This window comes from Aphelocoma coerulescens, chromosome 3 (genome assembly GCF_041296385.1).
Source record: "Aphelocoma coerulescens isolate FSJ_1873_10779 chromosome 3, UR_Acoe_1.0, whole genome shotgun sequence".
Taxonomy (NCBI): Eukaryota; Metazoa; Chordata; class Aves; order Passeriformes; family Corvidae; genus Aphelocoma; species Aphelocoma coerulescens.
The window spans coordinates 80,012,190-80,035,566 of NC_091016.1; the positions used below are offsets into that span (position 1 = coordinate 80,012,190).

At 43.4% G+C, this 23,377-nt stretch overlaps 1 protein-coding gene across 2 annotated transcripts in view; it reads right to left on the reverse strand.

Moving 5' to 3' along the window:
• Window positions 1-23,377, reverse strand: part of SOBP (sine oculis binding protein homolog) — a 111,806-nt gene that overhangs the window by 31,713 nt on the left and 56,716 nt on the right. Inside the window, exon 5 of one of the 2 annotated variants that reach the window (XM_069011030.1) lies at window positions 16,479-16,574. The exons of the other annotated variant lie outside the window; for it this stretch is intronic. Coding sequence (XP_068867131.1) covers window positions 16,479-16,574 — 96 coding nt within the window. The remainder of the gene's footprint in view (window positions 1-16,478; window positions 16,575-23,377) is intronic. 2 annotated transcript variants of the gene reach the window in all.

A 23,377-nucleotide genomic window follows, 5' to 3' on the forward strand; every position in this document is an offset into this window, starting at 1 on the left:
AACCACACCACTTGCCTTTGGTGTGTGTTTAACTTGCATTCCATATTGAATTTGTGTGTGGGCACCTTCATTTGCAACCTCACAATAATTAAATGATATTAGCATTCAGAGGCAGGGCTATGAGAGAAAGTGCTGTTAGGATTACTAGGATTACTTAGTAACAATAAGAGCCCTAAGGATGCCTTTAGCTTGCATTCCTTTATTTTATTACTGTCACAAAACTAAATGGGGGAGGGTAAGGGAAAGAGGCTGGACAACAGGGATGAAAATCCAAGATGGGTTTTACAAATAGAGCATTCACCTTGCCTCCCTCCCTCTCCTTCTGGTTCTTCCAAGGCCCCACGATTTCTGGTAAGGATCCTGTGGAGCAAGCCCTCAAAGGAAGCCATTTTATCCCTTTGTCCTGCAACAACCACTGTGCACTCCTGAGCACCCTGCCTTGAAAACGTCTCTTTTCACTATTCAGAGAGAGCATAGGAAGCTCCTCAAAGCGCACATGGCTGCAATGCAAATGGTAACAAATCTGGCTCTCTGCTGTCAGTGCTATTGGGATTCTGCGAGTGGCCGGGCCAGCTGTTTGGGGCTTTGTGCTAACTATGGCTAACCCTGATTCGGTGGTGTTTTATCCCCTCTGACAATTGTGCAGACAAAAGGGATGAGGTAAAGGCAAAGCAAGCAGGAGGAATTCATCGTTGCAATTCCACATGAGTTTCAGAAGTGCAATTATGTCCATTTTATGAATGGAAGCAGAGACAGAGATAAAGTGACTTGGCCAGGGTCACAGGGAATATCTGGAACAGAGCTGAGGAAAGAACAGGCGCCTCATTAAGGACTGATCTAATACCATGCATTGAGGCAATCTTCCTTGCAAGACACTCAGGGCTTGCATTCCGAGACCCGCCTAGTTTGGTCATACTGAGAAATCAAGCTGTGAGCTGTGGCAGGTAACTGTGACAGGCTTTTAGATGGTAAAGCTCACATATAGTAACATCTGGGCCTTACAGCATTTAGGGAAGGGGACTTTCCACAGCTAACAGCACTTACAAGCCAAAGACTACAGGAATGAGTGGGGATTTATCATGGAACTGAGGAAGAAGATAGTTAAACTGAAAGAAACAAAATAAAGTAATGGAGAAAGAGAGATATTCAGAAGGGGAAGAGAGGCTTAAAAAAAAAATTGCAAGTAGCAGGAAATCAAAAACAAAGGTCAAAAAAAATTTTAAATGGAAGAATAGCAGGTATACTTAGGTGAAAACAGCTCAGCCGACAGGGACAATCCCTGCCTTGCTGCACTTTCAGTAAAAATGTACCAGCTTGCATGAACCTTGGACAGCGGAGCTGTTTGTGCTGGAGACAGTCACAAGAGCAGCTGCCCAGGAGAAGGACTCCCAGTGCAAGGGTACCAAGGCAGGTGAGGGGCAGCAGCCATGCCCACCGATGAGCTCCACCTGTTCCCTGCTCAGTGTCTGCAGCAAGTGTAACATCAGCAGTAGCTGTTTCAATAATGTTTTAAACTTTCCTGCCCTCCTTTTCAGAGCCCCAACATGTAGATTCAAATCCCTGGACATTCACAAGCAATTATTTTCTAATGATGCTAGAAGAAAAGCTTCCAGTTCTACAGCTTCAAAAACCCCTGCCCAGACAAGCCCTGTGGTTGACCTTTTTCAAGACCTAAATATATATGAGATACCTAAATAAGATAATTGGCCAAGTGTAATGCTGGTGTGAGCTGGAGGCCTTATACCAGAGGTGTCAGAGGCCCCCTCTAAGCAGGAGAGAAACTGCAGAACCTCCATCCTTGCTGGTTTGCCCCCTGCGTTCAAAAGCTTCTCTGATGCTTGCTCCTCTCTTGATTTTGTGCGATTTTATTCATGTGCATCCCGGTGTTAGGTTTCACACTGGATGTACTTAGCTGTACAAACCGTGCCAAGTGATCTTACCAGAATGGCAGTGTTGTGCAGGAGATGGTACTTTTGCAAGGGCAGTCCCAAATTTCTGTTTTCCACTGCTGCATGAGAACAGCCTATCATGCCATAAAAGATATAAATGTTTTGTGGCCTTGCAGATAAGCTAGACAGATGATCCATCAGCATGGCTCTGCATCACCACCACGGTGAGGGGATAAGGAGTGAAAGCTGATGACTTCTGCACAACAAACAAACAAGCACGGAGACAGTGTTTGCTCATTTCAATGTGCAAAGCTGACTTGTTTAAATATGAATATGTTGCTTATAGACGAATTTTAGTGACAGCAGCCCCGTGGCATCTATCACTGTTTGCACTTCTCCTAAAAATAGTTGTGTTGTCTTTGGATTTATTTAGATGCCACATCTGCAGGTAGTTCTCACTCCTTCCACCACATCTCTACCTGTTACAATTTCCTCCACCCTCCAGGGTATATCACGCTTAGGAAGATGCTAAGCACACAAGGTTCATGTGGTGTCACAAACACCTGAAATCACTTCCCTGTCCTCACCAAAAGGCTGTGCCCTTTTCTCTCTCTTCTCCTCTCACTTGTTCTCTTCCTCTGTCAACCTCACAGGCAAGGGCATGCTCACAGCTTCAAAATGCCCTCAATGCCTTCACTGAAGAGTGAGGTTGTCTAAAAGGCAGCACATACTACGGAGACTGCAGAGTGGTTTCTCTCAGACCAGATTATGATAATCATTGTTTCTTCATTTACAGAAAAGTGAGTGATTTTCTCTTCCCCCTGTGTCAGCCTACGGGGTGTTACAGATGTGCTTTAGAATTAAAGCACCGTCTGGAGGGACTAATTGACCCTTTCCATTTCTAGGTTTTCACTGTATATATATTCAGATGAAGCACTGTCTCAAATTCAGGGTGATCTGCCTTAAGTCAGGCTCCTCCCAGAACTCATTTGGGCACTGTGTTTACACCTCTGAAAAGGAGCAAATCCCACCCAGGAAACACATAGCAGTGAGAAAACATAAAATGTGAAGTCTAAACACTACTGGTTTCCTCCAAGAGCAACAATCCAGGCACTTTCCAAACCCCTCTTTTAAGACAGAGCTACATGGAGTTCCTGAAGGATCAACAAAGTTCAGGCTATTTTTGATTTGCCATCTTTGCAGTTTTCGAACCCTGAGAACACTGGGATGTCCCCATGCCCACAGCACCTCATCCCTCTGCCTTGAGTATCTGCACTCACCTGGATGGATTTTGGTGCAGGACCAGGGCTTTGCACACCAGGGATGTGGTACCTCCTGCTGTGTCAGTGCACCATGATATCCATGTGCTGTCACTCTGCCACTCAAAAAGGCACTCTGAAAATAAAAAGTGTGCTCCCCACACCATGCATGATTTTACAGCTGAACTATTTTCTCTGCTGTGTTAATCACATTTGTTTTCAGCAGGTTTTTCTAACAGCACAGGGGAAATTGGGTCAAACTCCTCTACATAGGGGCTTTTCCCAGAACTCACACTGAGACAGCTGAACTGGAGGCAAAGAGTGGTGGGATTGTAGTAAATTCCATGGAGACAAGCACAACATGCTTTCCAAATGCGTGAGCAAGGTACTGCAGCTCTCCCAGGCAGGCTGCTGTGGTCTTCTCAGCCCCTACCAGCAGTTCAGAGATACCAAAGGAACACATGTCACCAGGGTGGCATTAGAGAGAAAAGCCATCACACAGAGGTCACTGCAGCCGTGTGGTGACTTAGGGCAGCTGAGATTTCAGCAAGATCCCAACAGAAGGATTTTGATAGCCAATATGGGCAAACATCTCTATTTATGCAAGGAGTACAACAGCAGCCTTTCCTTTTACTGACCGCAGTGATCTTGAGCTAATCTCATGTGAACTTTGGACAGCTTGCACTCATCTGGTCCTTGGCCATGCCTTTCTTCTGGGGAGACTTTCAGCCCTTGTTTGTGCTGGAGGAAAAAGGAGCCTAAAGATGGACTGCTGAACTGTGCAAGCACATGAGCTATAACCCCTCATTAAATGTGCATGATGTGATGACAAAGAAGGAACACAGCACAGTGGCAATTGCCAGAGCCCTGTGGCAATACAGCGAGCATACCCACTGGGGAGAGCAGTGCTTGCTCAACACAGTCCCCTGCAATCTCTCAGAAAGGAAGAAATAGGATATGCATAAGATAAAACTGAGCACATTTTCCAGGCCCTGTGCAACCCCTGTGTCTGTAAGGGTGTGCCCATCCCTGCCGAGGACCCCATTCCTCCCTGGGCACACGCTCCTGTATGCTGCAGGTGCAAGCACACCTGAGAATGTCACCTGCTTGCTTTGCTCATGGCACTAGATGCTTCCAGTTTAAGGAAGAGACTGGATCCTGAAGGATCCTGAAGGATCCAGTGATTTTACGTTAAATACCATCCCAGAGATTTATTAATACAAAGTGAAAAATAACTGATAAGAGAAGAATTTACCATTTCTATCTGTGGAGTCAATCTCTTAGCTCTTTAATATTTCAGTTTCCAGCATCCTTTGGCCCCTATGGCCTGGTAACACGATACACCAGCACAGTGTCCTAGAACTATCTTCCAGCATTATATAAACCTACATTTGGGACAGATTCTCATCCATTTTGAGACTCCTTTACACCACTCTGGCAGCTGAAAGGGGCCACCTAAGTACATTTCATGTGCACCAACTTCTGAGGCTTCTTTCTATTGCCAGAGTGATGAAAAGGCATCCCTAGCTCAGGCCAGAACCTGGTCCTTTGCTTAATGTTTTTAACAAATGAAGCTGCTCTTTGAATCTCAAAGACAGAGAGAGAGGGGAAGTAGCCAGGTGAACACCAAGTGTTTTTTCCCTTGGCAGTCAGGAATCTATGCTGTTATGAAGCAGAAATGTGTTAGGATGTGTTACCTTCCCTCTCGGAAGGGAAGCTCTCAGAAAATAACTGTTTCACATCTTGGCTAAAGAGACATTAATTTCAGTGTCACATGCAGTAATGTTCATTTGGGACAGGCCACAGGTGGTCAATTATTCCTCTGCCTGTCTAGAAGAAGTATGTTTATTCCTCATAATAAAATGTATTAGTACAATATAGAGTTTATAGCTCAATTAGGAAAGTGACATGCAAAGAGTTACAGCTTCTTTTGGAGAATACAGCTAAAACCAAATTTTTGAAACTGACTGAAATATTACCCTCCTCCCCATCAGACACACAGAAAATACACAGCTGGAGAGGTAACTGACAGGTATTTTAACCAATAATTTAATCCAATATTTAACCAGCCTGGAAAATTGAATATTGCATTGTATATTAAAGCTCTAGACTATAACTGTGTTCCTTTCTCTGTTTAAAACATTTTTAGCTGATTATTCAGGCACTGGTTAAAAAAAAAGGCACAAAATTTAATTTTGGTCCCAAGCATAAACAAAGCTGTGCATTGAGCAGAATTTGAGAACATTGTGCACATGCACACTTTGATCACTTTGTGGGATCCACACAGAGCTCTGCTTACTTCAGTTATTATGTCTGGGCAGTCAAATTGGTTTTAAATACCTGTAAGTAAATCTTGGAACCTGTTTCCTCCTGTGTCAGGTAACAATTCGTAATAAATGCACTTTGCACATACCAAGGATGCAGTTGTTCACTATTTGGAGTACAACACAACATTAAATAATAGATAATATTTTGCACTTCTAACATCTTAAGATCAAACTCAAATTGCATGCAAAGGCAATTAAATACCAGCATCCCCACTTCAAAGCTGGAGACCAGACATCTAAACATGAAGTTAGCAGATACCTAACTTCAAGCACACAAGCAGTCCCTCTGCTTGAATTGAATGGCTCTACCTGCAGGCTTGACTTTGGACTACCGCAGGAATATGCAGTTCAGCTAATGACTGTAGTACCTCAAATGTAGGTGTCATATGGAAGGTATTTATCTAGCTAATGAGTGGATACAGGCATGCCTAAACATTGGTTTAACCAATCCTAAATCAACACCTAATTATTTTGAGTAAATCCCACTCTACAAGTGCTTGCCTTCCTCTGTTAACCAGACCTAGAGAGAGAGTCCAGCCCAGGTGCCAAATACTGGCATGCTACGGCCAGGCATGTGAATGGAACCATGTCCTAAACCAAAGGGTGCTGTGGAACTGGGAAGAAACGTGGCACTGGTGAAAACCGGAGTGAAATGTAGACCTAGCTGAAGCTCAGACAGAAACACCCATCACCTTACTGTGAATGCAACTGAGAACAACATCTGATCACCTGAATCCCACAGGATTATCCTGTTGTCCTGAAAGACATCAAGCGTAAGGAGATGTGCATGGATTTTAAACAGGGAAGCAACCTCAGGCGTGATGAAGATTTCACTGAAATTGTTAGGGCTAGATTGGTGAAAGGTGTACAGCATAGGAATATTTCAGATTACTACAAGCAAAAAGCTGTGCTCAAAATACTGATGTGCATTTATCTGTATGTACACCCTCCTGAAAGACCCCTGTCTGCAAATGAAAGCAAGAACAAGAAAACTTCTTGTAGGGAAACAGACACTTCTTCCCAGGGTGAGAGACAACAGCACATCAAAATCACATTCTGCAAGATAACATTTATAAAAATGTTGAAAGATATCATCCCCCGTTTGACTTATGGAGCCATCAAAAGCTCACTTCCATGGAGCATTTCTGGACCCTTTAGTTGACTGAATCACCAATTGAGAATCTGTCAGACTCCATTATGCAGATTAAGAGTCTCTCCTTGGTTTCATTTGTTATGCATTAATAAGAGAGCATTGGTGCCTGTATCCTCTCGCACAACCAAAGCCTTTCTGCCATTACATAGTAAATTTTGTTCTTTCGCGCATTCGAAAAAAAACCAACACAACAGCAACACGGCTTAGTTGCTATGCAAAGACTTAAGAGCCACTGCATAGGGATCAGTTCCAGAGTTTGGTTTGATTTGAACCAAGACAGGCAAGTTATGCCTGGATGGGATCTGATGAGACTTTCCTGCTTGCCTGTTTCTCTTGTCTACAAGTGTAGCATGTGCTCGGAACGACTCCGGGATCCCCACAACCCTTTACAACCCCGATGCACATTTGCTGCCTTCCAGCCTGATGCCTGGTACAGTTAAAATTCTGAGTAGCAACAGACAAATTTATTATGAATGCTGGTAGGGATCTTTTTTCTCTCTCATTGACTAGATGTGACTCAAAAAGTTAATGGTAATTGCTCTCATCTTCATTTAGCAACGAGAGAGAGAGAGAGAGAGAGAGAGAGAGAAATGGGAGCAATTTGCAGATATGAGAACAGGTCATTACAGGTGTGTTATATTAGTGTATTCATGAGCCCCCTGGGACAGCCATGCTGTGATATCCAATAACTTTTTTAATGTGTAATTACACACCATTGGACTATAATTGATTAATTGAAAAGAGAATGTAGGCAGATGCTAGGCCAAGGCTGCTGCTGCTTTTTAAATGAATATGTCCTTGCTTCTTTTTAATAAGTTAAGTGAACTACTCAGAAGCAATTAAGTGAGAACTGAAATTCATTAGATTTTATGTAATTGTTGGTATTAACTTCTATAATAAAATGCAGGATTTATATTTTGGGTTTTTCTTCCCATCCCAAAAGCAATATAATACATGTCACTGCTGAGATGTAAAAGAAGTGTCTGCCATAGACAGTGAGCTGTGAGATAGCTGTCCCTAGCATTCAGATCTTCTTCAGACAACTGTGTGGCACTAATCTTCCTTCTTGGGATGTCATTCCTGGAAGCCCTGCACAGTCCCAGGAATTCCCAATGAGATGGAGTCACACACTTAATATCCCAGAGCACCCCCAAACCTCCCTGAAGTCCAGTTGAATGGTGGCCAAGTTCTTCCCAACCCTCCTTCCCACTAGCTGGATCTTAACTCTGAGAAATAAAAAGAGTATAGTCTCCTGATTTTCAAAACCCTACTCTCTTACTGCTGTATGTTGGCTCTACAAGGGATCAAAGCCTTCAAACACTTTTCAATGTGGAAGACAACACATGCAGTAAGATGAGACATAGGCCAACTGCACCATTACAAAAAGTCACACTCATTCATGGAGGCTCCCACTCAGACCTGATAAAACCCATTCTAATTACCACCTTGCTTGACTGAGAGTCAGGGTCAGAGGTGAAAAAGGACTTGAGCCCCTGGGAACCAAAGCCAGTTTTATGGCCTGATCCTGTCCTGCAGGTATGGTGGTGGTGAGATGCATTGCAAGGGATGGCTCCCCCACGTAGCTGCCAGGGTATCCCACAGGCCCTGCTGAGTCATCTGCATCTCCTACACAGACCCCAGGAAGAAAATATTTATAGCTTTGAGTGATGACTTCGGAAATTTTATTTCCAATTTATATGGAAGGAATTCCAGTGAATTTTAATTTATCACGCTTCACTTCCTTTGGAACATGATATGTCTTTATTCTTTAACATTCTATAAAAACTGTTTGAATTTTTTTTTTTTTTATTTCACAGAATCACAGAATAAGATGAGTTGGAAGAGCCCCACAAGGAACATCAAGTCCAACTCAGGTCCTGCACAGGACGACTCCAGAAAACACACCATGTCCCTGAGAGCCTTGTTGAAACACTCCTTGAACTCTGTCAGGCTGGTGCTGGGACCATTTCCCTGGGGACCCTGTTCCAGTGCCCAGCCACCCTCTGGGTGAGGAACTTTTTTCTAATATCTAAACTAATCCTCCCCTGATACAGCTTCAGGCATTCCCTTGGGTCCTGTCACTGGTCTCCACAGGGAAGAGATCAGTGTCTGCCCCTCCTCTTCCACTCACAAGGAAGTTGTAACTGCAATGAGGTCTCCTCTCAGTTTCTTCCAGGCTGAACAGACCAAGTGCCCTCAGCCACTCCTCATACAGCTTCCCCTCAAGACCCTTCACCATTTTTGTTGCTCTCCTTTTGACACTCTCTAATAGTTTAATGTCTTTCTTATATTGTGGTGCCCAAAACTGCACACAGGACTCAAGGTGTGGCCGCACCAAAGCAGAGCAGAGTGGGGCAATCCCCTCCTTTGCCTGGCTGGAGATGCTGTGCCTAACACAGGTTACGAATGCCAGTTTCCTAAAGCTAAGCCACAATTCTCAACTGATTTTTTTTTTCTTCCTTCAGATTTATAGAGGTTTGGGTGGGGGAGAGGCTGACAATTTTTTCCAGGCTTTTTTACTTTAAAATTTATTGAAATCATTATTAAGAAGTAGTCAGCTAATAAACAAATGCATTTTCATCTAGTAGTTTCTTAACTTTTTACATGTTTCAATTTGTGGTCAATAAAAAGATTGTGGGGCTTTTTTTTTAATATTAAAAAAATCAAATTTTCAGTGACAACATGTTTTATATGAAAATTATAACTTCAGTAAACATGTCAAATAAGAAAAGTAAAGAGTAAAACTGGAGTAATACAACACAGTATTACATTAAGGAGAAATTAAGGTTGGAGAAATTATTCAGAGGTCATCAGTAAGTGCAGATTTATTAATGAAAATTTTAATGCTTGTACTGGGAAGGAAGATGACAGATTCTCTTCCTTCCCTTCCTTCTGCCCATTCCTCATGCTCCTGTGAATTTTATTCTTTGTATTTTATGTGCTGCTGGGAACTGGCAGAGCCTTGCCCTCCTTGACACTCTCAAGTGTGGCGGGCACTCCCCTGCCCACCTCTGCAGGAGGCATGGGGAATGCCTCGGCCTCCTCAGCGCTGTAGGTCATGGTCACTCACTAATCCTGGGTGTAGAAGGAGTGAGGTTTGGGTCTTATTTCCAGTAGAAAGTCTGCTACCTCAGACTTGCTATAACGGTGCTTTGTTTTCCATTAGTTCCTACAACAGGTCTCTGATGACAGCCTTCAGCTTAGATATTATTAATAAGATCATGTTTTCTACACTTCAAATTAGCTGTTAGCTGGCCTACTGCAGTTTTTGGTCAGACAGGAGAAAGATGTCTCAAAGCAGGCATTCACCTTTCTTTGTTTACAGAACGTAAGGTAGACCGTTCAGAGCTCACCTCAAGTTAACAGGAGGAATACTATTGATTTCACTGGGCTTTGGATCAGAGGCTGTGGAGCCCTAAACATGGTATGAATTAAGAAATAAAAGTTTATTACTTTAGCAGCATAGTGGTGCAGGACAGGGGAAGGGGAGCAGAAGGCCTGAAAGACCAAGGAAATCTCTCGAGACTTCCTAGAAGGTCTTTTGCAGCCCAGAAAACCTCCCAGCTCCAGTCCACGCTGTCGCAATGTGAGGAATGGCCTTCACTTCCATCGTGGGATAGAAAAACATATCATTAAAAAGCAGGGCAAGAAGGACACAGCTTGTGTGCCAGGCAAGACAGTGGCTGCATTTGTTCTAAAACAGTAAATAGATCTGTGCAGACAGGCACAGAGACTATAATTTCCTGGGGACAGCCTATCGCGGGGTGGCTGGCAGGCTGCAGCTCTGTGTTTGCTCCTGTGTTACCCCAGCAAGATGCCGATCAGGGCACAGATGCCAAGGCACCCAGTGTCCCGTGGTGCCTACCTGTGCCGGCAGGCAGCAGGCAGGGAGGGTCAGCTGGAGCTGGGTGTCAGGACTCTCTCTCCCCAGGGCTGCAAATATGCCCATGGTCTGAGTGCTGCCTTTTTTCAATGCTTTTACACAGCACTTATGGACTTCAACAGGAATGTGCATATAAGGCAAGCACCACTTAGCCCTTCATTCAGCCTGGCAGCAATTAAGGACAAAAAGCCCTTTAGAATAATTTTTACTGGTTTGTTACCCTTACTTGAAAAGAAACAGAGTGCAAGGTTTTCAGTGGGGTTTTGGGGAGTTTCTTTTTAAAATACTCTGCCATTGCTCATGGACAATTTAGTTTTTGAAAATGAAACACTACAGGCGATTAATCTACCATATGACCTAAGCGTCACTGTTATTTCAGTCACAAGAAAGCTTGAATTTCATGTGGCCAAGATTACTGAGGTTTTAAGAACATCAGTATCAATTCACTGCTACAATTGCTTCTCTCCATATTTTTGTTCCAGGGCCATAACCACCATTCTGACAGCTCTCTGTGCCTGATCCAAAGTCCCTGAAACCAACAGTGGGTTCTCCGACAGCTGTTACGGGTTTTGCACAGTCATCTGGTTGAATCACTGCATGTGCCACAGTGCAACTGATGCAGTAGTACCAGCTGCCCTCAGACTGTGATGGCAAACTGAGCAAGGAATTGATGAAATCCATCAGAAAACCACCAAAAAACTGCAGCAGCAGTGAGACAAACATCGAGTGATGCTGAAACAGCATTTAAGCATGGTTGTGGAGGTTTTAAACTCTCACCAGACTCAGTAGCTCTATGATCTGGAACTCCACAAGGTGTCACAGGTCTCTTCCCTGTCTCCCCTCCTGCCTCTCCAGTGTGGCAGAATCGCCTCCTGATCACAGGATTGGTACCTGACAGGCTAGATGTGGCCCTGCATCCCTCAGAGCTGCTGGGCAGCACTCCTGCTCCAGCTATCTGGGCAAAAGCCCTGCGCATCCCCAATCTGTGGCCAGAATGAAGTGCTCTCCCTCTCCCTCCACTGCTTTGCACCTAACAGGGTGAAGGAGGAGCCAGGGAAAGCACAAGGGGAAGTGAACTTCCTTCTCTCTGTCCACTCTGCTAGGGATAAGGAGACAGCAGGGAAGACAAAAAGGGTGGAAGGGCAAGAGACGAAATGAGCAAAGTTATTTCTCCTAATTCAGTCCTTCTTTGAAGGCACTGTGATTTTAAATGGACTGTGAGGTATCTTCTACTGCTGAAGCACTAACAGGGAGCAGTTTTGCTTGACACTGGGGCACAGTAAGCAGGTCAGGCACCTTAAAAAATGAATTTAAGCCTCACTTTCTGAAACCAAAACTCTCATGGCCTTCAAAGAATACCAATATGCATATTTACATTTAACTTGACTACAACTGCAAAACCTATTGGTGTCATCTGATTACAAATATTCTCAGTGCTTTTTAATGTCTGTCTAGTAGGTATGAAATCTTTCCCATGTTCCAGTGCCATAATTCTGAAGTTAACCTGCCTGCATGCCTGCTGCCCTGTCTGGGTGCCCCACATGTGCTGTTTGTCCTGACTCTGCCTCTAGTGCTGGAACAGCAGAGCAGAGTGACACAACTTCAAGCAAAGCATTAGCTCTAGGTCTGGCTCACCTCAGCTTTGTCACAGCCTCCCCAAAGACCTTTTGCTCGTAAGAGAACATTCTGCATTTCATGTTTGCCTTGTAGATGTGTTTTCAGAGTTTTCTCTGCCTCTTTTTGTCAGTGATTAAAGACAACTGGCCGTAGGTGAGTTTGCATTAAATCCAATAGCATTAAATCCAATATTGTGTCTTTTACATAATAGCTTATACGCACCAGGACTTATAATTTTTCTCATACTGCATTCACAAATTTATCCTCTCAGAGCAGAACTACTAGGAACAGACTTTTTGTTTTCAAAGATGAAAAGATCATGATTTTACTGAAGGAAAAGCATGGATTCAGCTGGGTGCAGGACTGGAAATTAATTTTTTTTCAGGATATTTATGTTTTGTTTGGTTATTTGTTTGCTTTACATATAATCCCATAGCAGTGGGTGGTACTCACATCATCTCCATAAACAAATGATCTGGAAAGCAACCTGATGTTTAATTTCCTTAACCCATCAAACCCTCCTTACCTCATACAGCAGCATGCCAATCTGAAACCTTGACTCAATATTCTGAGTAAATGGGGGGAAGGAAGGACGAACTGCTGCTTTTTCTTTCCCACTTTTGTTAAAAGGCAACCAAGCATGACTCTCCTACCCTGACTAACCTGGGTAGGTGCCAGATGGATTTTTCCTTTCTCTAGGCAATGGCTCAGGAATTTCATCTGGCTAGAGCTGGGGCTGTGGGCTTCTTGCTGGCCTTTTCACTCCAACCTCCCCTTTCTCGGCAGTTAATCCCATCTTTCTCCCCACATCCACTATTAGCTGGACTGTACTGTTCCTTGACAATCAGCTTACAGCGGGGACTAAATTCTGCCTTTTCCTTCTGGAAACAAAGAGATGTGTCTGAAAGAAAAGCTTCCAGCCACTCACGGAATAAGAAATTAAAATCCTGAGGCAGTGCCTATGGGAGAAGAATGGATGGCTGGCCAAGACAGCATGCTGACCTGGCTCTTTAAAAATAGATTTCTTTTATGTAGTTCCCGATATTTATCATGGATAGCTAAACTTTAGACAACATGATTCTCAAAAATACTGTAAAGTCCACAAGGAAAATCTGATGTGCTCATTGATTAGAGCATTTTAACCCCTCTGGATTTAGTGCCCTACAACAAATGCCAGGACACAACATATATGGAATTAGCTTGGGAAATGAGTTAGAAATTATTCTAATCCCATAACTGCAAAATGGCTTTCTATACTAACCAAAATATTTAATTGTCACTGCTTTTCCTAATGAGCAGAACTACTGAATACACTTCAGGGTTTTCTTCTGCCTAAATGATATCTTTCTTCCTTCTATTTCCTATCAAACTCGCTCACATTCAAAAAAGCCTAAAACAAACAGAAAAGCTGTTGTACCTCATCAAATTATCTCCTCTTGTGGTGTGTAAGCAATGAAGAAAGCATAAAATTTGTAATACTCCACGTTACTTTTGCAATACTCTATGTTACCATGCTTTAAAATCTCTCCAAGTATTGAAGAGTTAAAGCTTGCTGTGTGTGCCTGTGACCTGGGATGTTAAGATTCAGCCAGTGTAGTCTGGCTCCTGCGGGAGAGCCCTGGCATGCAGACCCAGCAGCAGCAACCCAGCCCTGGATCCTGCCTGGCAGCTCTCTCCCAGCAGGAGCATTTCCCAGAGAAGCCTGCCCTTGCCGAAACAAACCTCACTGGAAAATGGCAGCTAAACCCTAAAGCAAAGAAAGCACTTTGGTGCTGAAGCCTCCAATTTCACCTGACAGACTATTACTCTATTTATCTGAACTGCACTCAGAAAACTCCAAGGATTCCCTCATTCTCAAAAGCATAAACAAGTTTCAGTTTCTCTTTCACTTAAAAAACCTTGTCTTTTCACTCAGCTGGCATCTGACTTGCACTGTCAGATTCTGGGCAAGTTTTCACCACTGGGAAAGTATTTTTTTAGAGGATCTGCTGTCCCCACTCCTTTCTTTCACTTTTTTTCCCGCCTCTCCCAAGGAATACTGACTAGCCTTTAATAGAAAGAAGGTTTCTTAATGGCCAGTTCTGGTGAAATTAGCTTTTGAAATTTGAGCACATTTTAATATAGCATTGTTTCCAAAAAGTAAAATGTAGAAAGAATAACACCACCTCTCTGTGAAACACAGCATCTTCAACAAATAACACTAGCTCCCCCACCACCCACACCTAGGCTCAACATCATATTTTCACTGAAAGTTCCTAAAATACATCTTTAAAGATAGCAGAGGTACATATTCATTATTTTTCTATTTTTTTTTCACATACAAATTGAGTACAGATTACATCCCTGCCAATTTTGTTTCCAATAGCATAGGAAAAATAAAACTATAACAAATTGCTTTTATTACTTCCTTAAACAAGAATTGAAACTTGTCCAAAAAAGCACATGAAAGACTAACTTTGATGACTTGAGCTTTTGCCAGACACAGTGGTGATATAATAAAGCAAAAACTTAAATGCGTATTAATAGAGGAATAAGCAACTGGGCATTAAAAGAATGCTTGATTTTAATAGCACAAAGTGGGTTAATTGGTTCATTGATGGCTTGCACTAAATATAAAGCAGATTTTCAATGGAAATACTGTATGATTTATATCATGTTGTCTCTATTCCTAAATTCCTTCAACACCAAGAAGCCCTACTGACTTTGGGAGCATCTTGGTGTGCTGTGATGGTTCGTCAGGCCTGATTAGCAGCACAGTAATTAAGCACGGCCTTGAAGAAATGGCTTCATTTATTTGGCGCAAGAATTATGAGTACACCAGGGAACCACTTTTTGTGTTTGTCTAGTTTCCTCCCCTTAGGGTGTAACACTGCTATTCCTGAAACCACCAGGAACTTCACAAAGGGTTTAAGGGGAACCAAGACCAGATCTCATGGGTCACCTTGCTTTTGGCTGGGGAGAATTATACTGGAAATAAACTGAACCTTCTAAGTGACACCTGTGGCTGTAAAAAGCATTGTCGTTATCTAACCAAGGGTTGGCTCAGCACAGGGGACACATGTGGGGTAGGAGAGTGTGGGCCCAGTAGTGCAGGTGTGGCCAAGATGCTCTGTACTCTGGCCAGTGTGGGGAGCAGGGACTGGCCACCACCCCGGGGCTGCTGCCTCCTGGTGTGGGCTTCTTTGACCAGCTGACTGGACCTGGGCACCAACTTCAGCACTGGGTTATCAGCTCATCAGCTCAACTTTCACTGCCTATTGCACCTGGGGCACCAAGAGTAGTGCTTGGCTTTGCATCCTGGCGGGGCAGGCATGGGCTTTAATGCAGATAAAACACAGCTTGCTTCTCCACTGCCACCCGCCTCTTCTCTGGTTACCAGAAAAAAAGAAATGTTGTTTCAAAGCAAAACCCCATGTACTGACTCTCCACAAACACTTCCATTTAGCCAAATGATACAGTTTACTTAAGTACAGACCAGAAGGAAGGCGAATGCAAGGGAGAGATCTACCAATGTATCTAAACCTCCCTTTTCTAAAGCCATGCACGAATCTCTTTTAAATGTATTACAATTCATCCTCTGTTTACTTTAGGCAAACAGAAAAACTCATGGTGGAGCACTCGTTTTCGCAAGCTAATCAAGAACATTAGGTCCCAACAGATTCATTTAATAGAAATATAATAGGCATTCCTGCTTGCTTTTAATCTCGTCTAGCTGCAAATGCTAAAATGAACAGCGAATTAACCCTGCCTTGGAACAGAGATTCTTTCACAGCTGATATCATCTCTCTTATGGCTTGTAAACACTCCAGGCTCCCTGTATGTGCTTTCCTGGCTTTCACTCTTTCCCCGCAGCAGAGGAGAGGAATGGAGAGGAGAAGAGTGGAGAGGAGAGGATGCTTTGGATTGCATGCAGCTATGAAGGGGAGGAATAGGCGAGCTCTAAAGGGAGGATTGCCTGTTAGCACAACAAAATGCAGTGCTGCCACCAGAAAACAAGGCAGAGATAAAATGCAGATGGGAGAGTGAGTTTTGGGGCACTTCTGAGGAAGGGGGAGGGGCTTTCCGTGCATGACCAGCCACTCCCTGCATGGCTCTCCCTGATTTACCAGTGCAAGTCAAGGTAGTAAGACAAGGCCATTCACGTGCTGACATCAAATATAAGATATTTTTCAAGCAATTTGAGATCTTAAACTGTTCATGGATAGCAGAACTAGCATTAGAACGTGAAAACAGTAAAAAAACCTATCATATTTCGTAATGTATGTCATAATGAACAAAAGCCTTTAAAAAAAACGGTTTTCACTGTGCTAAAGTAACAATCTAGACTTGTTGTAAGTATGTTATTCTTACAAGTAGTTCGCAGTTATTCTTGAAGGCAAGTCTTGGAGTTTCCTTAGCATAGTGCTGCTGGGGAAAATTTTCAGCATGTCCATCTTCATCTCTAGCCTGAAGGGAAATATAATGGCCTATTTAGGGACTTACAAATAATGGAAGGAAAAAAAATAGCTAAAAGCATAACAGCTCAGATCATTAAAACAGACGGGAATCCCAAAATACAACATTATTAAAAAGTTTCTTTAAATAGTCAGTACACCTTTTAGATACGAGAACTTGGGATGCTGTTTTCTTACATAGCTTAGATTGAACATGCAAATTCATTGTGGAGTAATAATTAAAACAACAAAAGACAAAACCAAAATGAAATATTTGAGCTGGAAACTGTGAGTAACTCAGGGTTTCAATTTACTCCATTGCATTTTTCAGGATTACATTACATATGTACTTGTTTAAACTTTTTGACATGCTTAAGTGATCCCTAGATAATGTACTTGTATTTTCAGTTTAACAGTAAGGCCAAAAAAAAAAAGTTTTCATACTCATAATTTACATGTAATACTATTACAAATAAATTGATTCCCCCTCCATGTTTTAAGTGAAGCTTTGAAAGGAGCAATCATCTAGTGAGAACAATGATCCTTCAGTCAAATGTGGTCAAAATATTTAATGACAAAGATGCATTAAAAGTTACTGGTTATTTGTAACTACGCTGTTAATTAAGAAAGCTGAAGTTTAAATGGAGACATTACCAGAGCCCATTAGCAATCCTGCTCGCATATAGTATTTTTCCCTTCTCATCTAGAGCGTTTTCTGCTTTTGAGTTAAAGCAAAAGGGAGAAGCAGGTGAAAGGAGGAGTGTCAGCAATACGCTCATTACACTGTTCATTTGAGTGACACTTGCACTCCGTTCCGCTCCATCTCATCTGATTCCTGACTGTTCGCTCTCTCCCTCTCACAGCCTCCCGAAATTCACAGCTGAGCTGTCTCCCTCACATATGGCTTGCATATAATTATGCACATTCCATTTTACACTGCATTAAAATGATGAGCTCCTGGCTCCCTGCCAACCTATTTAAATCAGCCCCTGCCCAAAGAAGCCAGGGAGAGGAGGAGGGCAGAGGCGGGGTGACCGGATCGGGGGCGAGGGGTGCGGGCAGAGGCAGCGGGGTGAGGAGCAGGTACCCTGCTCCCCATCCCTCCTGCTGCCCCGTGTGTGCTCCCGGGGCGGGGGTGTCCAGGGATGCCCAGGTGCCATCCGGGCACACCTCGGCGCCTGTGGCAGCACTGGCATATTGCTCGCCCCTTGCGCAGCATGAACCGCCTGTCGTCGCATGTCACACGCCCAGCACTCAGGCTTTTCAGCGTTGGCATTCATGAAAGATATTTACACCTTGCAGGCTCTGCGACTTGTTTGTCTTCAAACAGGCTTCTGCCTCTCCCCGAGGAGACGGGGTGGGAAAGGGGAGACGTGGGCTAACAGCACTGTCGATTTTTAGGAAAACATGAAGGGTCTGCACCTCAACGAAAGCCCCTTGACTCCAGCAGGCTCTGACTCGGGCCTCTGCTTGCCAGCCATGGGGCGTGAACACAGTTTGCCCAACAGAAAATGCCATTTTTAACAGTGCAAAATTAGTCCAAAGGTGTATTTTGAGAAGTACCTAAAGGTGATGATTATTACAAGAACTGGGAAGTGGGAAACAAGTTTATTTTGTTTCTAGCAGTTTATAGGTATTTTCATTCTATGCCCTCAATAGTTATGGGGTAAAAAATGTTTAAAATTTTTCTTTAAAACCACAAGAAAGAGGATTCCTGAGCATCTGAAATCACTCTTATATTGACAAAGGTTTAAATGTATTCTTATTATTAGTTTGAAACTGAAACCTCTCTGACACAATTTGTCTACCTCCATGCTACGTGGAATACAAAGTTCAAATCTGTGTTTTCTGAACCTCCCCCCCCCTACCCCCCTGGCCAAATTCTCATTCTGAAAACAAACTTTGTCCTTTCCTTTCCTCCATGAAGGAATATGGGCAACTCACTGAAGCTCTTCCAGGTCATCTAGATGACAACTGGGGGATGAATGTCTTAAAAATGCCTTGCACAAATAGAAACAGACCTGTCAGCTCAGGAAAACAGATGCCAATGGGATGCTCAGTGATCGACAGCTAGGGAGATATTGGTGGGGCACAGGTGTTGTGTGGGGCTCTGAATCGCTGTTGGTGCCCCCAGATCCCTGAAATTTTATCTTGGCACCACGCAATACATTGTGCATGTGACGGCTGGCACACTGTAACCTGCCAGTGACCCTCTGGAGCGTTATCTTGCTGCACACACACACCTTGTAAAACAAATGGATATCAGGGTGTTTGCAGTGCATCTGTCAAAATATAGAGGCAAACCCCACTGACCTTGACCCGCTTACCAAAACTACCAGTTACACAAAGGTTATTCACCCCTGCTGATGGCAACATGCCCTTGCTCCTACTGATCCAAACTTTGCTTTATTTAATTTTGGATGTCACTGAAATTTCTAGTATCAAAACCTGTTTAGCTACATACTGCCATAATTTGCTCAGGCAGCAGAGATATACCTAATTTAGCTAGCTGGTTTCCATTGTGAAAAACACCTACTCTGACCAGGACTAACTCTCCAGTATCTTAACATTAATTCATTACTACCATACTCCAGTTGTAAATAATTTGCAGAAGGAAACACTCTTAAAATGTTCATCACTGTTCTAAGCATATTAAAAAAGTGGATCAGAATTTATCTTGCAATGGTAATATTGTGATATAGCTGTGCCTACACTGACTCACTCTCAACCACTGCTGCACACGAGTGACTGCCTTGGTTCCCCAGCATCTCAAGCTCACTTGCAGCAAGCTGGCATCTACAGCTTTGCTATCAGGCCTGGCTGCCATGGGAGGCTATTGTTGAAAAGAAAACAACTGCAAAAAAACCCAAGCCAAATCTGTGACCACTCTGATTTTTTTAAGAAAAGCTTTAATACTGCTAAAATCATTATTGGAATGCTCTCATCAAAAACTGTATGTCCAAACTGCTAGATGTGATTGATTGCATGTATGTAATATATGGGACAATATGACTACTCTCACAGCGCATTTTGTTCCAGGACAAAAAAGGCATCAGCTCGTGTTCTGAGGCCTGGAATCATGGTTAGCACTGCTAGTTTTATCAGTGCAAAACTGCTGCAACTTCACTGTGGCAGTGCCTCTCCTGGGATTTATTGAATCTCCTAATTCAATACCCTCTACTGGCAGACAGCCGCCTTCCCGTCAGCTGCATGGGATCCGAGAGGGAAACCTGCCCATCGCCAGCCCCTGGGGACACCGGGCTGGACACTTGACAAGACCAGTGGCACACACACACACACACACACACACACACATCACCTTACTGCTACTGCCAGTATAGAGCACATTGCCCAAGGAGCAGTGTTGGCAAAGAGGATCTAGTGAGGAAACTGCAGTTGACTTGTTGGAGGTGGTTTGGCTGTAAGGTCAGCCTGATGATGGGTTGTGTGGGAAATCATGGCCTTTAATTGCAGGTTAGATATCAGGAAGCCCTTCTTAATGACAGGTACAGCAAAGCACTGGAGCAGATTGCCTAAGGAGACTGTCAAAGCCCCATCACTGGACATTTTTAAGAGCAGATGAGGCAAACATCTGCCAGGAATGACATACATGGAGTAGCTCCTGATGTGGGGAAGCTGGACAGATGAGAGCATCTCCTGTCCTAGGTCCCTTTTTTCTCTGCTTTCTACTGCTGAGCTTTGAAAGAAAATGGCAGGAGGCTAAGGAAAAAAAAATTAGAAAAAAAACCAAACCAGAAAACAGGATCTGAAAGGACCTCTCTGAAAATAGCACAGCTTTTGATGTTCAGAGATATGTCTGCTCATTAATAAGTGCATGATGACAACTATCTTTGGCTACAGAAACTGTGCTATTTGCTTGTAAGCCAGCCAGCCTATATTTGTGAAAGATGCCAATAGTTTGGAAACAGACTATATATTCAGTCAAGATTCCTTTTTTTAACACAACGGAGGAAGAACAATCTACAGCAGAATTTCATCCTCTCCAAAGAGCGTGGATATTTGTTTCTCCTTATTCTCAGAAGAAAATTATCTTGATCCAGACAGAGCATTTCTTAGCTTCAGTGTAAGTCTTTTTATGCAGCTTTAGCCTTGGAAGAGGAAATCTGTGCTTACATTTTAATATTAAGGGCAGGATCTTATGATAGTATAAGTCACAAGGCAGGTCGAACCAAATAATTTATTAAGATGGAACTTGTTCATTCAAAGATTCCACTAAAATGGGACAATGCATTTGCAATGAAATCCTACTGCTTAGTCCACAAAACTTTAATGCCACTTAACCAAAAACACCTAACATTAAGAGCAACAGTCACTTGAGTAAGGTAGAGTGACAGAATATTAGTCTGCTTACTAGGGATAAAATTGCTGCCTAATTTCCATAAATGTCCTTTGAAACAGATGAAACACGGGAATGTTACCCCCAGATACGTTAAAGGCGGCAGGCATTAGTTGGATGTCTCTCGTACGACAGAAAAGAAGCTGCAAGGAGCTGAATAGCAGTGCTATAGAAGTGCAGATAACTGCGTGGAGGCTCCTGTCCCGTGGTGATGAACAGAGGAAGTTCACATCACCCTCAATACTATTGTCTCCAGAGGCTGGCTGCAGATGGGAACTGAAAGCTGTGCTTCCCTTTCCACCACAAAGGTTATCTCTCCTTTCACTGAAACTCGAAGGAAATCCTTGGGGAGACCCTAATCCTTGAAATTCTAGTTCCTGTTCATTTCTGTTGTCCCAGATAATCAATTATCATGCTCTCTACATTCACTGCACCAGCAATAGTAAAAATAGCACTAAACTTCCACCTGCTGGGTATATTTTTCCCAGAAATATGAACATACTTGCTGTGGCCTGGGTGGTGGGGGAGCCCAGCATCAGGGTCCTGGGTGGTGGAATGGAACAGGGCCAGGGAAGACGGTCCAGAGAGGATGTTCCCTGGTTCAGCAACCACTCAGTTACAGGAATGAGCAAGCCCTCAGCTCAGAGAAAGTCTTCCCTCAGGAAATGTCCCACTAATGTTTGATGAGAGGTTTGCTCTTCACAAGGATTTCAGGATTTTCCTGAATCACAGAGTGATGGAATAAGCGGTATTTATTTGCTTGTTGCCTCTCTCAGCTGCACTCTATTCACTAATCTCTTCAGTTGTAGTATTTTACCACTCCAAACCTCTAAAATCTTCTCAAGCTTTTTGAAAAAGTCCCAGGTATTTTGAAAACATGTCAAAACAAGGTTGCATAAAATCTCCCAAGACTCAGATCAGTGAAAAGGAAGGACTGAAAACCACACTGGTTGTTTATCAAGCTGTTATCATTTACATCCCACAAAAATTGAGGTTATCCCTTTTGCCTGACCTCCTGTGACCAGTACAGGTTAGAGGAAACCACCCTACCCAACATTTTCCAGCCTGGGGTCTCTTTACCAGCAGTGGCTCTCTGCACACTTGGTGGTGGTCTATGGAGAGCTTGCAGGTCACGTGCTACTAACTCCCCTTGTTTCCAGCTGCTAAAATGCATTTAAAGACAGCTAAAAATACATTAAATACTTTCCTAACGTTATTTTTCCATGTAAGCAACTGCTGTAGTCACCACAGGAATGTTATTTGATCGCCAAGGGGAGGGGAAGTGGTCCGCGAGACAATCCGTCTACTGGAGGTGATCTACAAAGTTAAAAAGAAATTCGGAATATGCCCTCTTGTAACTTCTTTATTAAGTATGCAAAGGAAAACCAGAAGGGCTTTTGCTGACTTGTTGCCTCCTCTTCTCTCCCCAAACATGCCACATGAACACATGTACCAACACACACGTGCACATCTCCACCCAGTACTTAAGTTAGGAACCGAGACCTTGTTTATGCTGGAAGAAGGCACCAGTGGACAGAAGCCAGCTGAAAGGCATCACCGTGACAAGCCAAACCTTGGGACTGCACATGCAGCTCTTCCCAGGTCCTGAGAAGAGGGCCTACTGCAGGAGACAGGTTTTGTTGCCATTTTGTTGCCTGGGATCTCTCCACAGACTTCCTTGAAATCTCCCCCTGGCACTCACCTGCTCCTGGCTCCTACACATTAGAGTACATACTATACAACGGTGGAGTCCCTTTCCCAGAGTGAAGTTACATGGTCCCCAAGAAGGAGCAAAGATATCCCTGCAGAGATGCAGTCCCTAAGGAGTTGCAGAGCCTGAGGTTCAATCCCCTGCAGGCATCCTCAGCAAGACAAGGGTCCCTATCATTGTCACCGCTCGTGCTCACAGCTGCTCTTGCCTCACTGTGACATGTCCAGTACAGACAGTGATGAATCTAGACCCAAACTCTAACCTTTGTTCAAACTTCAGTTGCCATTTCAAAGGCAAATACAAAATCGGAATGCAAAACTACTAGTGGAAGACTGGATTAGAAACACATCTCTAGTCCACATGTTTAGGAGAAGGTTTGGTTTGGAAGTGACTTCAGGAGCCAGCAATCTGGCCAGTGTGATTAAGCCCTGAGAAAATACATAATTCTGAATATCCTGCAAACTTCTCCACTGTGCTGACAGATGAAATACTCCCTGACTTCAAACCTAAATAGTCACCAGGTCAAACCTGCTATTCTAACCGAACCCAGCCCACACCACCTCACCATCCCTTTCTGAACACATGTAAAATCTCCTGACAAACAGGCAGTTTTGCTGAGAAAAGCCGACCCAGAAAAAATGCATTACAACAAAGAAGGAGAAGGTGCCAAGCTGTAGAATGATAGGGCAGTGTTTCTGAAATTATCCTTGTCAAAGCAACTGAGGACTGTCACGTTCATTTTCTTGCA